A 15174-nucleotide genomic window follows, 5' to 3' on the forward strand; every position below is an offset into this window, starting at 1 on the left:
AAGTAGTAAAACGTCCTCATGAATTTAGGAATCTGTCAGCTACTGTGGCTGGTAGACAAAGTCGTCATAGCTTGATGTTATTTATATCACTCAGACACTAAGGATAACTTGTAACCCTCATGCTCACACACATACACACATTTTATATATACACATATATATATTTATGTATGTATGTATGTTTGTTAAGGGTAATTAGAGGGAGGGAACCCAGCAAATTTTAAACCTCCATCAGCATGAGAAGAAAGTCAGCTCTCTCACTGTCAGACACACACACACACACACACACACACACACACACACACACACACACACACACACACACACACGCACGCACACGTGCACACACACACACACACACACACACACACACACTCACTCCCACGGAGCGTCTGGGGCTTGTTTTTCACAGTTTGGGTAATTGACGGTGGAAGCTGATGTGAAATCCAGCTGTGAGCTTGCATGTGAGAGCACGTGCGAGTGTCTGGCCAAAGTTCTAGCTTGACACAGCGTCTTTTACCGCCAGTGGGCTGTAGACCATCTAACCCAGAGCCAAGAAGCTAACTGACACACACACCTACACCCAAGGACCCATCCAACACACTCTCTTTTACTTTCTGTGAACCATTAGAACAAAGCAAACTTTGAATTCACTTGCTTGTGCACAAAATGGTGTTATTGGATAGGACTTGGGTTTTCACTTAACATTTTTGTGTGGATCACAAAATGTTCTCATCAGGACCCTTTCCTCGCGTCCAACCTGATTCAGGAAGTGTCTTGTCCTAGGGGAGGACAATTGTGGGTAAGGTTAGCCCAGGTCTATTTAAATGTTGTGGTTGCATTTACATTAAATATTTGACCTGTACAGTAAAACAGGCCATCACACAAATACACCATTCTCCGAGTCATGTGAGCGCCAGATGATATGAATATGCTTTGGTTTAACATAGCGAGTACTCAGTTTAAACACTTGTTTTCATAGCATTAGTACAGAGTGGAGTTTCATTTAGGGTGTCTGCACAGGAATGCTAATAACACCAGGTTAAGGGTGGTTCTCTCAAGTCTCGAGTTTCATGTACTCCGGCATCATAATTTCACAGTGGAAATCAAGAGAAGACCCTGATAAATGATGTAAACGATTGTGTTCATAATGTTTACTTTCCCAATAACTAAGTTTAGTGTGATAGCAGCGGCTGCAACTGAGGATGATGGAAATGTCAATGACGTCATCGTTGATTAATTAATCATCAGCTACCTTTTATTATTAATTGCTTCAGTGATTCAGTGATTTTCAAAGACAAAGTTAGAAACATTGTGTCATTTTAGAATGATCCTTTCTATATGCTTTCATTTGGACCCTTATGGACAAGCCAGCAGTTTAAAGATATCTCCTGAGGTATAGTGAGACTCTCTAAATGCAGGCAGCAGATCGAAAATGTAGTTTCCCCATTCTACTCCACCTCAGCTTCCAGCATGTTACCATTTTCACAATCCCTTTCGCTAGAGGAGACAACAACCTCGAGCTGAAAACCACACACCCTGAAAAAGGCAAGTGTTGATGAAGATTTGGTGGAATCACACTCGACATATCTCTTTGTTTTCTTTGGTTTAAATCAGCCATTTTTTAATCACAGTGATCGACTCCCCACTGGCAAATAATCAACCGGTCGTAGCTGACTACATGTAACAGAATGAGAATGGGGCCATTCGACAGCACTGACTCTGGGGATAGGTCTGCCTATGTGTGAGACTACCTTAGCTTTGGAAAAGTAATACCCTTTTCAACAATATTAGCAGGTGTATGCAGATCTTTTAGACTTTTCCCATTGCCACTAGAGTTTTCTTTTAGTTTTTTCCCCAGCGAGTCATGTTCTACATCGCGCCGTATACATACACACCGGAAACTGTGAAGCGCTCTCACCTCGCTGTCTTGCAAACAACAATAACTAGACTAATGTTACTGGCTAACCCCTGGAAGTTCAATGTTTACGTGCTGGGAAAGGTGCAGTGTCTATAAAGGGTTGCTGTGGCTGAGGGGTAGAGCGGTCGTCCTTCAACCTGAAGGTCGGCAGTTTAATCCCAGTCTTCCCCGTCTGCATAAAGAAGTGTCCTTGGGCAAGATGCTGAACCCCGAATTGCCCCTTATAGAACAAAGAAAATGCTGCTAATAGATGGACTGTATGAATGGGTGAATGGCAAACTCTAATGTAAAGCACTTTGAGTGGTCATCAAGAAAAGCACGATATAAAACACAAACCATCTACAAACCATTTATAACGGCACTAAATAACAAGACAGGTCACTGCCGAAGATTTTACACTTCATCCTTAGAGCAGTATAAATAGACCATGGTTGCCCTCCCCTTAGCTATGCCGCAGACACAGTCGCGGACATTTGACTCTTGACCCTAAAGCTCCTGTGTGGCTGTTTCCCCAAATCTCTGGAACAGCGTTTTAAGTCATCACGGTGCAAAGAAACTCTCCACTGACACCTGAACCAACATTTAATAACACACCAAGGTTGAACTTCTGTTTACATTTTATTCCCCTGAGTCAGACCTCATCACACAGTCTCCTGAAATATCGAGGAGTAACCGCAGCCCATCGAAGCCTGGACTTGCTCCAGCTGCAGGTTCACACATGAGCTGCACAAGTGTAGGAGACGCAGGTTTAGATAAACACAGCTGTGGCAGAACAATGGCTACCCATCGTCAGACATGAAAAATCACATTGAAAATCTCAGGAATGCCTTTTTCACTTACTGTGGGATTGTCGTACTTCTGCCCTCCTTTGATAATCACGAAAAACAGCTTTACATCCTCTCATCCTCTTTCCTTCTCACTCCCATTCATTCTGTCTTTTCTTTTTCCTTCTATCAACTTTACCTTTTCTTTCTTTTTCTTGTGTGTGTCTGTGTGCGTGTGTGTGTGTGTTTTATGATTTGTATCTTTTTAAGTAGGATTTGAATCAGAACCATAGCTTTATAGTTGACTAGCTAATTCCTGGATGGTGCATTCTACACACACACTCACACACACACAGACACACACATACACCATGTACTCCTGTGTTCCAGCATGACAGATAGCCGTTTTCTCTTTGACACGCTCCCATTCACGCTCAGTCATCCTCCTCCCTCTCCTCCCTTCATCATCGGTGTCATTACTGTGCCCCTTCCCTCTATTATAACCATTAGGCTATGCTTATTTGGCCCAGGACCCCCCTTTGAGGATCAGGTTCCATAGTAACCTGGCCCATCTCCACGGTAACCCAGCCCATCTCTGAAGGAATGCAGCATTTACCACTCTTTTGTCAGGCCACGTTTTGAGTGGCGCTGCAGGGCCAGATTGAGTTGCAGCGGGTTTCATAAGCTTTTTCTCTCTCTCTCTCTCTCTGTGTGTGTGTGTGTGTGTGTGTGTGTGTGTGTGTGTGTGTGTGTGTGTGTGTGTGTGTGTGTGTGTGTGTGTGTGTGTGTGTGTGTGTGTGTGTGTGTGTGTGTGTGTGTGTGTGTGTGTGTGTGTGTGTGTGTGTGTGTGTGTGTTAAACTAATTGAGTTGGCTGTCAAAGCAGGGTCTGTGTGGAGTCTTGGAGCAGTACTGTAGGGAGGAGCACAGCTTTAGAATGGCATTGGGTTACTCTATAGCTGCCTTGCCTCTGGATTATACTTATATTTCAGCGGAAGTGCGTGTGTTAGTTTGCGTGCACGCTTGTGTGTGGATCACTCCCCGGGGTGTGTGTTCACAGGTGGTTGGGTTGGCACAGGCATGGGCACTTCCAAACAGACACTGACGCAGCCTTTCCTATAAAAGTCAAAATAGAAAGGAACAGAGGACACTGGCTTCTTCAGTCTGGTCTGTTGTCTGCATCTGTTCGCTTCACAAAGTGTGTGTGTGTGGGTGTGTGTAGAGATGTTGGAATGGATACATCTGAAGAAGCTGAACCTCTCAAGCAAAAAAAAACATCCTTTATCCTTAACCTTATTTTCATACATTTCAAGCTATAATAGCTGCCTTGGTGTCCGAGGTGAATATCTCCACTTTCCCAAATCTATATCCTCCCTTATTTCCTATCACGTTTCCCCTGACATCTGTCTAATAAACACATACATTACTCACAGAGTACCTATATAAAACCCTTTTGCCCTGTGTCCCATGTGGGGAAAAAATAATAATGACATAATGAATGAACAATGGGTCACAGCATTTATTATATTATTAGAGGGATTTTATATAGATATATTAAGTAGAGACTTTCTGGCTTAATAACATTATCTCAGGCTATATACTATTACATCTTCAGCATTTTTTAATTAAAACGAAGTCCACGCAAGGATGTTATAAGCAAAAAACCTATCACGTGAATACTTGTGTACACTAGGCATCTGCGTGTCAGTGTCTTCAAACTAAAGTAGGGGCAGCAGATTATAAAATCTCCTAAATTTTAGCGGCTCTAAAGCTCCGGAGTAGTGCGGTAGTGTAGGTGAATCCATAACAGACAAAAACATAGTAGTATGGATGGAGCCTTTTTGTTCTGGCCTTCGATTCCGTTATGAGCCTTTGCGTTTGCAACTTGTCATCACATGTAGTTTTATGCTGTCAACATAAACCATATATTTTAAAGACATTCAGTGTATTAACAGAGAAAATACAGGAGGCTTGGCAAATGATTCAAGACTTGAATCCTCTAAAAATTCATTTCTTGCTTTTCAGATTCACAGGTTGACGAGCTCCGTCAGAGGACTCTGTCAATCCTGATGGACTCAGACCTGGTCATCTCTGATCCCTCCTCGATCACCCTTGGGCCTGGCAGCACCCAGTACCTGCTCAGTCTGGTACGGGTGGCCCTCAGCGCCAGCATGGAGATCCCTGAGCTCTGGAGGGCCCCTCAGCTGACCACGCAGCTCCTGACATGTCTGCTGCAGTTTCCACAGTACGAGGTGAGGGAGCTGGCGCTGCAGGGGCTCCTGAGGAGGCTGCAGGAGGACGAGGAGGAGGAGGAGGGAAAGGAGAGGAGACATCAGTGGCTGGAGGAGAACACCCTGTCCAACCTGACCAGCATGGCTCTTCACGAGACACACCCCCAGTGTCTGGCCAAGGTGGGACCACACACACATACACACGCAAAAAACATTATGAGAGGTGCATTTATTTGTTGTGTTTTTGTTTGAGAGTCTGTATATATGTCTGGTTGTTTTATAGGACTAAGTGTGTGCGTAATCACTCGTTTATGCATGTGTGTGTCTGTCTGAGTCTGTAAAAGGCCATAAACGGACATCCTGTCAACACACACACACACACACACACACACACACACACACACACAAACACACAAGATGAAGCCTTTCCAGAAACAAAATGTTTTTCTTATTCATCACATTTTCACTGCACCACACTGACATTTGCTATAAATTTGTAAAAGATTCAAATCCATCTGGCCGAGGCTTGCGTGAGAAGATAATCGGCAGCAGGGGATAAGCCAAGCACACTGGTACTGACTCTTCCATACTCTCTGTCTCTTTTTCTCTGACATACACTCATGAGAGGGTTTGGGAGGCTTCCACTCTAACGAGTTTTGGAGGGGAAAATGCAGCCTATATCCTGTTCTGGGGACAGAAGGTCGTATTTCAGTGTGTTCATAAAGTTGGGCCGGGGCTGCATGCAGACCTTCTCTATCCTACCCTGACTCGTGTCGTTAACACTCCTCCAGAGCCGACTTGAGTCACCACCGCTGGGACTGTGTGTGTGTTTGCATGCTGCTGCTTCAGACATTTTCTGTGTGCCGGTTCGCCAGGCACCGCTTTACAGGCTGGCAGTTAATGTTTAGAGTGCCGGCCCTGTTAAGTGGAGCCTCCCCTCCACCAAGGACATGCCGACCTAACGGGCCAGTTGCCATAGCTCACCACAAATTCAGCTGAAGCATTATGGGAGTGGGGCAAGGACCTGGTGTTGGTCTCTTACTCTGCTCATGATGTCATTGTCAGTCCACATTGTAAACATTTCACAAATGACACACACAGGAGACTGATAGGAAAGACGTCAGCCTGATGGACTGGTTTTAGTTATATCTAGATCACATATCAAATGCAAAGCAAATTAGATTTACGCTTATGCTAGCTCAATGAGTTAAAGTGTCTAGGGTTAACACTAATGGTTAGAGCTGATTAATAAAAAAAATTATATAAAAAAGTATTTATAATCAAATACTAAGAAAAACAGATAGTGGTAAGCTACTCAAGCTAAAGCTGAAGTCCAGGGGGAAATGTCATCATCGTCAGCACCTGATGCTCCATGTAGAATATAAAGAAATAGCATTATTCTAGTATTGAGTGGTCAGAATGTTCAAACCGAACCCAGCCTAACTCAAACAGTGTTTTTTAATCATTAAATCATTTACATAAAACATAATGGGTGACCTGATGTATTTTTCTTATTGTTGGTCATAAAAGTGGTTTATAGAGACATTACCACCAACAGCTGGACTGGTGTAATGCAGCAGAACATGATTAATTGTGGGAAACCCTTAATGCTGAACTAAACTCTGAAGCAGTGTTAGGATAAATGTGAAGGTTAAGTGAATTTCAGATTGATGTATTTCAGACTACCTGGTGAATTGTAAACTTGCACTTAGGAACTGAAGACAATACAAGTTGCCAAAGTTGGACAAATGGACATAGTATTATCATAGTAATATTACTAAGAATATTAAGTCTGTTTTGTTTTTTTCCCTGTTTCTTCAACATTTTGAGTTTAACTTCTGTAAATTCAAATTGATGTGGTGAAATTTCTTCTTGGAGCCCTGGTATTTGTTCAAAACCCCTTCCATTGTTTGGGGAGCTGCTTTGAGACAAGATACAAGCGAAAAGCACCTTGAGGCAGTCTGCTCAAAAAGACAGAAAGATTTAGTGTTAGAGTGCAGTGCCAGCTGGGTAGAGCCTACGTAGTTTTTTGTTTACGTGTCTGTTCCTGGACGTTTGGCGGCTGAATACCTGACAGACAGATGGACAGATAAACGGGGGAAATCCTGGGCAGGGCAGTTAAATGATATAATACCCTCAATAGTTCAAAAACCTGTTTAGCTATGCAGGGACGAAATATAGTCTGATACAAACATTATGACCACCATAGCCACCCAGAAAACTACAATGGGAACATTTCCAAACCACTGGTGTCCAACAGTAAGAAAAACGGACAAGTGCAGCGCCGTGTGTCTGCATTAATGGGTTTTATAGTCCACTACATGGTATTGCATTATTTAGTTGTTATATGTGTTGTCAAACAGTGGTCTCTTGACACATCCAGAGCGGTATCATTCATTTCTGGCCATCTGACAGATAACCAAAACCAAAACAAAGAGCTTTAAGATGTTTCATAGCCCTTCTGTGCAGCTTTGAAATTCTCTACATAGTCAAAGAGCAACTCTGCTACTTGTTTTCGTTGACTTAATGATGATTGTTTATAGATGGACAGAACCATCAGAGCAAGAGACACATTAGCTAGCCTACTTGGCCACCTTGTCCTATCCTCGCATGCACAAATATATAGTCACACACGCACGCACACACATACACACAGTTGTTTACACACAGACACTGAATACACCCGCTCACCCTGCTCTCCGCCCACACAGTTCCTGTAAAGCAAGCTTTATTTTACAGCTCTAATAACAGGTTGGAAGCGAGAAAGAAATAATAATCATCGAGATATGCAGGAGGAATGTCAACATGTGTTCTCGGCTGGATGTGTGTTTTTAACAGGGGTCTCACGCGGTGGAAAACAAGTCTTTTCCTCCTTGGACTCGGTCAGCTGCCTCGCTCTCTGGAGGAGTGACCGGACAAAGAAAACAGTATGGGAAGGATGGAGAGGAGGGGGATGCAGCGATGGGTGACGGAAAAAGAAAGTCGAGTTTAAGGGGTTAAGCTGGAAGATGCATAGAGAAGACGAGGACTGTGTTCCCACCTGATGGGCAGATGGAGAGAATTGGGAGCTTGAATATGCCCTCAGTCACACACTTGTTTCTGGGCCTGAATGTAGTCGTCTGAGTAAATGCATATAATAGTGTGTGTGTATGTATTTGCGTGTGAGAGAGAGAGAGTGAGGCAGCTGTGTACCCGTGGTTAGGGTGTGCGTAGGGAGGATCTGACCGGTGTGGTAAAAATACGCTTTGGGGCAACTTGCCAGCCTACTGCAGAGAGGACACCAAAGCTGTGTGGATGGATGGCGCTGAAGAACTTCCCCCACCATGTAGCTCCAAGTGTGTGTCTGTGTGTGTAGCTAAATCAGTCACTTATTTAGTATCTGTTACTCCTGTGACATTCTCTTTCTCTCTGCCTCTCCATCCTCCTCTCAGGTCCTTCAGGTGCTGTGTGTGTTTAGCTCCAGTGGTGAACTCCTGTGGCGGGATGGTGCTCAGACTTTGTCCCAGGAAGAGGTTCTTCTGCACCTCCTTACTCTGGCTCAAAACTCTGTTCACAGGTCAGACAACACACACTTTTCATGTTCAAATATCCTTCATTATCCAAGAGTTATTTTATTATAATAATATGAAGTTTCCCTCTGGATCAGAAGATTAGACAGTTCCTGTGTTATTCCAGGTCTGCTTATAGGCCTCATCAATAAGGTTTTAATCCTTTAGAAACTATACAAATAGTACTTTGAGATTTTTTTTGTATCAATCACATCAAAATGGGTTATATGTTTCATAGAGTATTTTTCACAATTCTAAAATGAAATTGCTTTTCAAAAGGCTGCATCTAGCCTATTTACATCCCTGAAGTTCAACATAAAGCTATGGAGGGTACTTTCATGGAAATGTATCTGGCATTAATGATTGGACCGAATGTCATGACATCCTACAGTTAGACAGATTTGCAAACAGGACCAACGTTGTGGATCAAGCAACGCTGGCATTGCCACACCACTAGCTTGGCTAAAAGTAAATGGGACTGCATTGCCCATGCAATGTGGTTACCTGAATCCTAATTCTTTAACTCTGACCTTGAGCGTTCTCAATCCAGTTGAAAATAAAACAATTCCAGGAGAGATTCTGTACAGTGGGTACCAAGATACTGACGAAACAGAGAAAACACACATGAGAAAGCTGAACAGTCAATCAGTCCACCCAGCATGATTTGTTATCCAGTTAATCTTTATTGTCCAGTTAGATTAGGATATTTTTAAGTTTTAAGTGTTACTGTAGCAGTAAGAGTGTGTAGATATGTGTAGTTAATGAAGAGTGAGATGTAGGGGAAGAGGAGGAGGTAAGCAGCAACAGGTGAGATTGACTGACATTGTACTACAGCACAAGATGCAGCCACATTCTCCTCCATTTGCTGACTTTTGTTCTGGCTCCCTGTGGCTTGTGAATGAGCTCTCACACTGTTGTGTCATTCAGAGCCAGAGTCCATAGAGGAGAGACACACAGGTTCCCTCGCTGCACCCAGGTGCCTGGAGTCGTTCATGCACTGTTGTAGTATTTACATATCCAGTCAGAGAGACTTGTAGTTTTTAAAAGTAGGCAACCAGAGAAATAAACAATGTGGATGAAAGCTGATCTTTCTGCTCTAAGAGCCTGTAATCAACACATTATTCCTAAATTAGTGTCAAATGCCAGGCTCCCACTATTACTCCAGTGAGAGCTTACAAGTTCCTGAGTCCCAGGCCCTCTCTTACCACAAAATGATTTGGCACGTACCTTTCCAGTGTTTGTGTGTGGGTGTGCTTGTACTGTAAACCCTTTGACAGACACACACACCTTCCTTGACAAGCCACTGCTGTACTATTCTCACCCCGACAAGAGAATACAGACCTGAATGAGGATTGGATTACAAAGGCTTTTAGCCCTGTAAAGCCTTTTCCTGGTCACAATCTCTGGACCCAGGGATCCACTTTCCCTTTGGAGTTGCCCCAGGGTTATGATTAGAGCCAGGGAGGGAGGAGATTGGGTTGCTGGCTGCCCTTGTCTGCCATGTGATTGAATGGCACTGGTGCTATTGTGATCCATAATGCACTGGTGAGTACTAGCACACTTCTTTTGTGGATAGTAAGTCAATACAGTTGAGTGATATTTGTGTTGTTGACCACACTGGAGTGTTATGTTTGCCAGAGTACGGCTGCATGTTTCTGTCAGAAATATCAATGGGAACCGAGCCCGACCCAGACCTGATAGGCCTTATGTTTGATGTCCCGTTCTGATCCTGGCACAGTTAATGTTAGCTGAACCACTGGGTAAGTGTTACCCTGTCACACAGTTGTTGTGACCCGTTTACCCTGATTACTCATGTGTGGGCACCTTGTAAAGGACCACTAAAAGGCATCGTTTTATATAGGCGATAGGTCAGTTGTTATAACTTTAGTCTGTATTTACAGATGGATCTCCGGGTTCTCACACAATTCAGAAATGAGGCAAAAATATCCTGAATATGAATTCTACTATTTTCTGCATTTGGAGCCAGAGTCTACACAGTAGCAATTGAGGATGGAGCTGTAGTATCAAGCGATTCCACAGATACACATGCTCGACCAATCGCGTGTCAGTCTCAGCTGTTGACCATGACGTTTCACTTCAATTTTATAGCTTCAAATAATTATTAAAACAAAACTTACTGGAGAAAAGGAAAATGTAATCTCATCAGTGTGATATGAATTAATTAAAATGACAGAAACACTTTGAGAACTTTGAGAAAATTGAATTTGATGTGTGCTTTTTAGTTTGTCATTTCTGTAACTCTACTAACATGGAGGAAGTGGGGTGTATGATTATTCTGCCACCAGGGGATGATCAAGAGTTTTAGTTATATCATATCGTCGGTCTTCACACAGACAGGAGGCGACAGTTGCTCTACTGTGTCACACATTAACTGGTGGACTCACAACCAGCAGGTTAGACGGGTTAGCCTTCTAGAAAATGCTTCGGGCTGCAGTTGAGGCAAGTTAATTATGTGACGAAGCAGTACACGGATTATGTGATAAATAACTTCCAGAACCTTTACATGCAATACTAGACCTGTGTTTACAGCACATCAACACGGGTGTTGGCCCTTATAACTAAAAACACTCAAATCTCGGTGTCTTTCCAAGTTTACATATTTGTCTGTATTGACGTAACTGGCAGCTCTTTTTCATCCCGATATTTGTTTTCTTAAAGGTCTTTTCAGCAACAGGTCTGTGGGTGTGAGTAACATCTTCAACACGCCCTCTCACTTGCGATGAATCCTCTGAAAGTTTCCCTGCTGTATTGCATCCCATTAGGCAATAGAAACTCACAGCAACTGACTCATATATACGTGTACTCACATACCGCCCCTCGGGATAATTTCAGGAGGTTATCTGGAGTTCAGGGCAGGTTTGATAGCAGCTTGACAGCTGTAATATTAAGCAACCAAAATGACGTTAATGTTAATCTCCAATGTAATGGATTGAAGAGTGAAGCTAAGAACCTTCAAGATCCACTACATAGATAATTGTCAATTTTATACAAAATATTTATAAAAATTACTTTGCACCCAGTCCCTAATTAAGTTAAGAGAAAAACAACTTCTAATCTGTGAAGGGCAACAAAAATAAGCTGATAAGTTGAATATTTAGACAATGAACGTGTTTGTTGATTTTGTGTTTCAGTGTGGAGCTCCAATGCGCTGCCCTAACCCTGATGTCTCAACTGGTGAACTCTGACCCAAAGGTAAAGAATGATTAACATGTATGCTTTAATCATTTCTGACCACATATTCCTATAGAGTTTGTGCTGACTTGAGATACAGAAGTGACCAAGAATGACGTGTCAGTTGTTACAAGCAGCCAACAGCCATGTTGCCTCATTTTGGTTGTAACTAGTAGCTTAGCATTCTACTCGTTGCCCTCAATCAAGGTCTGAAGAGTCATTACACACTGAATCAAGAGGAGGAGTGAACACACCTTTTATCTCAACATACTTATTAACTTACAATAGTAGGTGCCACTTATAGCACAACCAATTACATTGAATTGCATTAATTACTTAAACAGCCATTATCACTGTTATTAGCTCCACATGTGCTTCTACCATGATTGTTTGACTGAGAATTTGTACTTTTTTTTTTTTTTTAAAGGAAAGAGACATTCATGTTCTTAATAATGTTATTTGGCTTTTTTTGGGACCTGCTTCCCCATAGTTTTTGTTGTTCTGGGTAATTTTTGTCAGCCTCTAAAGACCATTGGAGCAGCTTGAATGTTCAGTGAAGCTCAGCAACAATGAAAGTTTGACAAACAGGAAGTAATTCTATCAATGTTGTTGCCATGGCTGAGGTCTGCACCTGTTAAGGCCCACAGCCCCCACCCCACTGACTGCCACAGAACACTGTTCGCTAGTTTATTAAATTTGTATTAATGTTAGCTTGTCCAAATCACCCCAAACTCAGTACTGCAGTTCCCATGACCACTAATATGCACAGCCAACTTTCTTGATGTATCATAGTGGAACCTAGATCGATACATTTAAAAGCAAAAGGGTTATTGGTATTAATCTTTAAAATATGTTTTCTAGGTTGCAAGTGCAATGTTTTGTTTTGCTCAGTGGGGGGCGCTGGTGTGCTCATGCTGCAGCGAAGAGCAGCCGGCGGAGGTGAAGCTGATGGCCGCCAAGGTGTTGGTCAACTCTACAGAAGCTCTGTTGACCAACCCTCATCTGCCACTGGGTGAGTCTCAAATGCGATTGGACAAAACACAGCCTCACACATCGCAATATGTAACACGACTTAACACAATGTCCGCCTCTGGTGCAGTTGCGATAAATGCTCCGATGAGAAAGCAAAAGTTAACAAGTCCAACCTGTGTTGCCAAATATAAATTGTAAGTAATTTTCAGAAAATGTGTTGGCCTGAAACACAGAATGAAAGTAAGACACGTGTGTGTGTGTGTGTTTTTTTCTATGTGTATTTCAGGTCTGTTCACTACAGTTTCTCTGTGGAGGAGTCTGTTCACATTGCTGCAGGATGAAGACCACGAAGTCCGAGATTCAGCCTCTGATTTCATAGCTAATGTACCAGCACCTCTGCTCAGTAAAGGTACACACTCACTGCTCAGATTGGAAATGATAATGCACACACATACACACACACACACACGTAGGCTTATAAATCATGCGTAAATACACCTTTTCAGACCTGTACACAACCATGGTAGCACACACCCATGTTCACAAACACAGCAGAGTCAGTGCAGAGGGATATTGCAATGAAATACAAACACACACACACACCCTCGTATGATTAAATAGACACACACCAATATAAAAAACACCACAAACACATGCTGATGTTGAAAGTGGTCGATGACATCATTTCGAGCAAAGGGTGGTAAAGAATTCCTGTAATGAAGGGCGCTAAATTCTAGTTTGGCAGAGGGGACACAAGAGTGTAAGGGTGTTTTTGTGTGTGTGCGTGCATGCGTGTGTGCGTGTGTGTGTGTGTGTGTGTGTGTGTGTGTGTGTGTGTGTGTGTGTGCTCTTGTACAGCTTCATTGTGAGGACCAGGGTTGAAACTACTACCAACGGACCAAGGACATTTTGGGAAATTGAGGACATTTGGGCCGGTCCTCACTTTGTGACCATCCCTTTATTTGATTGTTTTGGGGGTTTAGACTTTGTTTTAGAGTAAGGGTTAGAATTAGGTTTAGTTTAGGTTAAGGGTTAGGGTTTGGGGCTAGGGAATATATTGTGCCAATGCTGTACAAATTTGTGTGTGCTTGAATGTGGAGTAAAGTATCTTTTTGGGAATGTCTGAGGTCAGTTCTCTGAAGAATTATATGTAGCCCAGCCTTACTCACAAAATACCTCAGGTATACAGACACCAGTGACTGGACCCTCACAGTTCTCTGCCTCCTTCTTAGAGAACATAAAGCAGCCACCTATCAAGTGTCCCCCTACAAACAGCCACAGTGCTACTTCCTGTCGTCACCACACTCACTTCCTGTATTTTGCTAGTTTTCCTCCCTGCACAACCCTTATTGTGTCTGTTGGTACTGATAGAATCTCATAACATAACACAAGATAGAAGAACATCTCCACTAAAGTCTCTGCAGCCCCACATGGAAACGCTGTTTATGGATGGGAGGGCAGAGTCATGGGGGAAGACTCAACTCCAGCTTGTTTTTGCTAAAGCCTGAAATGGACTGTGTGTGTGTGTGTGTGTGTGTGTGTGTGTGTGTGTGTGTGTGTGTGTGTGTGTGTGTGTGTGTGTGTGTGTGTGTGTGTGTGTGTGTGTGTGTGTGTGTGTGTGTGTGTGTGTGTGTGTGTGTGTGTGTGTGTGTGTGTGTGTGTGTGTGTGTGTGTGTGTGTGTGTGTGTGTGTTTATGTACATAAGGCCAGACAGCTTCAGATAAGCTGTCAGTTAAAATCTGATAAAAGCTCAACAACTTGACTAAGATAGAGAAGTTTTCTCTACAACAGGAAGAGAACACAATAGACATAATTACACACTGGGTGTCCGTATGTGTGTGTGGGACTGGCAACGGCTGGTCCTCAGAATGTAATCATAAAATTGAAGGTGAGTACGTGTTCGAGTGGTTCGAGTAAGGTAAACGTTGTAGTGAAGGTTTGAATATTTCTCCAAGAAGTGAGTGAAAGGGTGTGTGTGTGTGTGTGTGTGTGTGTGTGTGTGTGTGTGTGTAAAATCGAGTGGGCCATCCTCCTTTGTCCATATCCACTGTTCATTTGGAGATTACAGTGTTTCTCTGTGTGTAGGAGGCCTTGTGTGTGTGTGTGTTACTTACCGTAAACCCGCCTACATTTCCTCCTGGATGCACTCTGGGTAATGAGGGTGAGTTTTTGTCTCTATTCTTTTGTGTGGCCGTTCACCCTCCAGCCAAGCCGCTCCAAAACTTACTCCAACCTCCAAACTGACCATGAAAATTGCACAGAATTCCTAGTTTATTTCAACACGTGCCGTACACACTGCAGGAATGTGCGCACAGAGCAGGATGAAGAAAAGATACAGGAAATTGTCTTGAATCAAATGAATGAATGATTTGGCCAGAAGAGTGGAGTTCTTCATCTAAATGAAAAACAACAGAAAAACCCCAAAGAACTCACATCCGAGTGACTGTTGAAAAGTACAATTAAAAATCCTTCAGTGGAAAAATATTTCATTATACTACTTTTAAAACTTAAACTCAAGTGATGTTCTAAAATTAAATACAAAACAGTG

General features: G+C 42.8%; 1 protein-coding gene across 2 annotated transcripts in view; it reads left to right on the forward strand.

The window, feature by feature from the left end:
* The window catches only part of thada (THADA armadillo repeat containing), a 94942-nt gene that overhangs the window by 67936 nt on the left and 11832 nt on the right, over nt 1-15174 (forward strand). Inside the window, exons 32-36 of one of the 2 annotated variants that reach the window (XM_062401182.1) lie at nt 4709-5094; nt 8346-8470; nt 11615-11675; nt 12516-12666; nt 12913-13035. In XM_062401182.1, coding sequence (XP_062257166.1) covers nt 4709-5094; nt 8346-8470; nt 11615-11675; nt 12516-12666; nt 12913-13035 — 846 coding nt within the window. The remainder of the gene's footprint in view (nt 1-4708; nt 5095-8345; nt 8471-11614; nt 11676-12515; nt 12667-12912; nt 13036-15174) is intronic. The other variant, XM_062401183.1, reaches the window with a different exon arrangement.

The sequence above is a fragment of the Platichthys flesus genome, chromosome 12 (genome assembly GCF_949316205.1).
Source record: "Platichthys flesus chromosome 12, fPlaFle2.1, whole genome shotgun sequence".
NCBI classification, from domain to species: Eukaryota; Metazoa; Chordata; class Actinopteri; order Pleuronectiformes; family Pleuronectidae; genus Platichthys; species Platichthys flesus.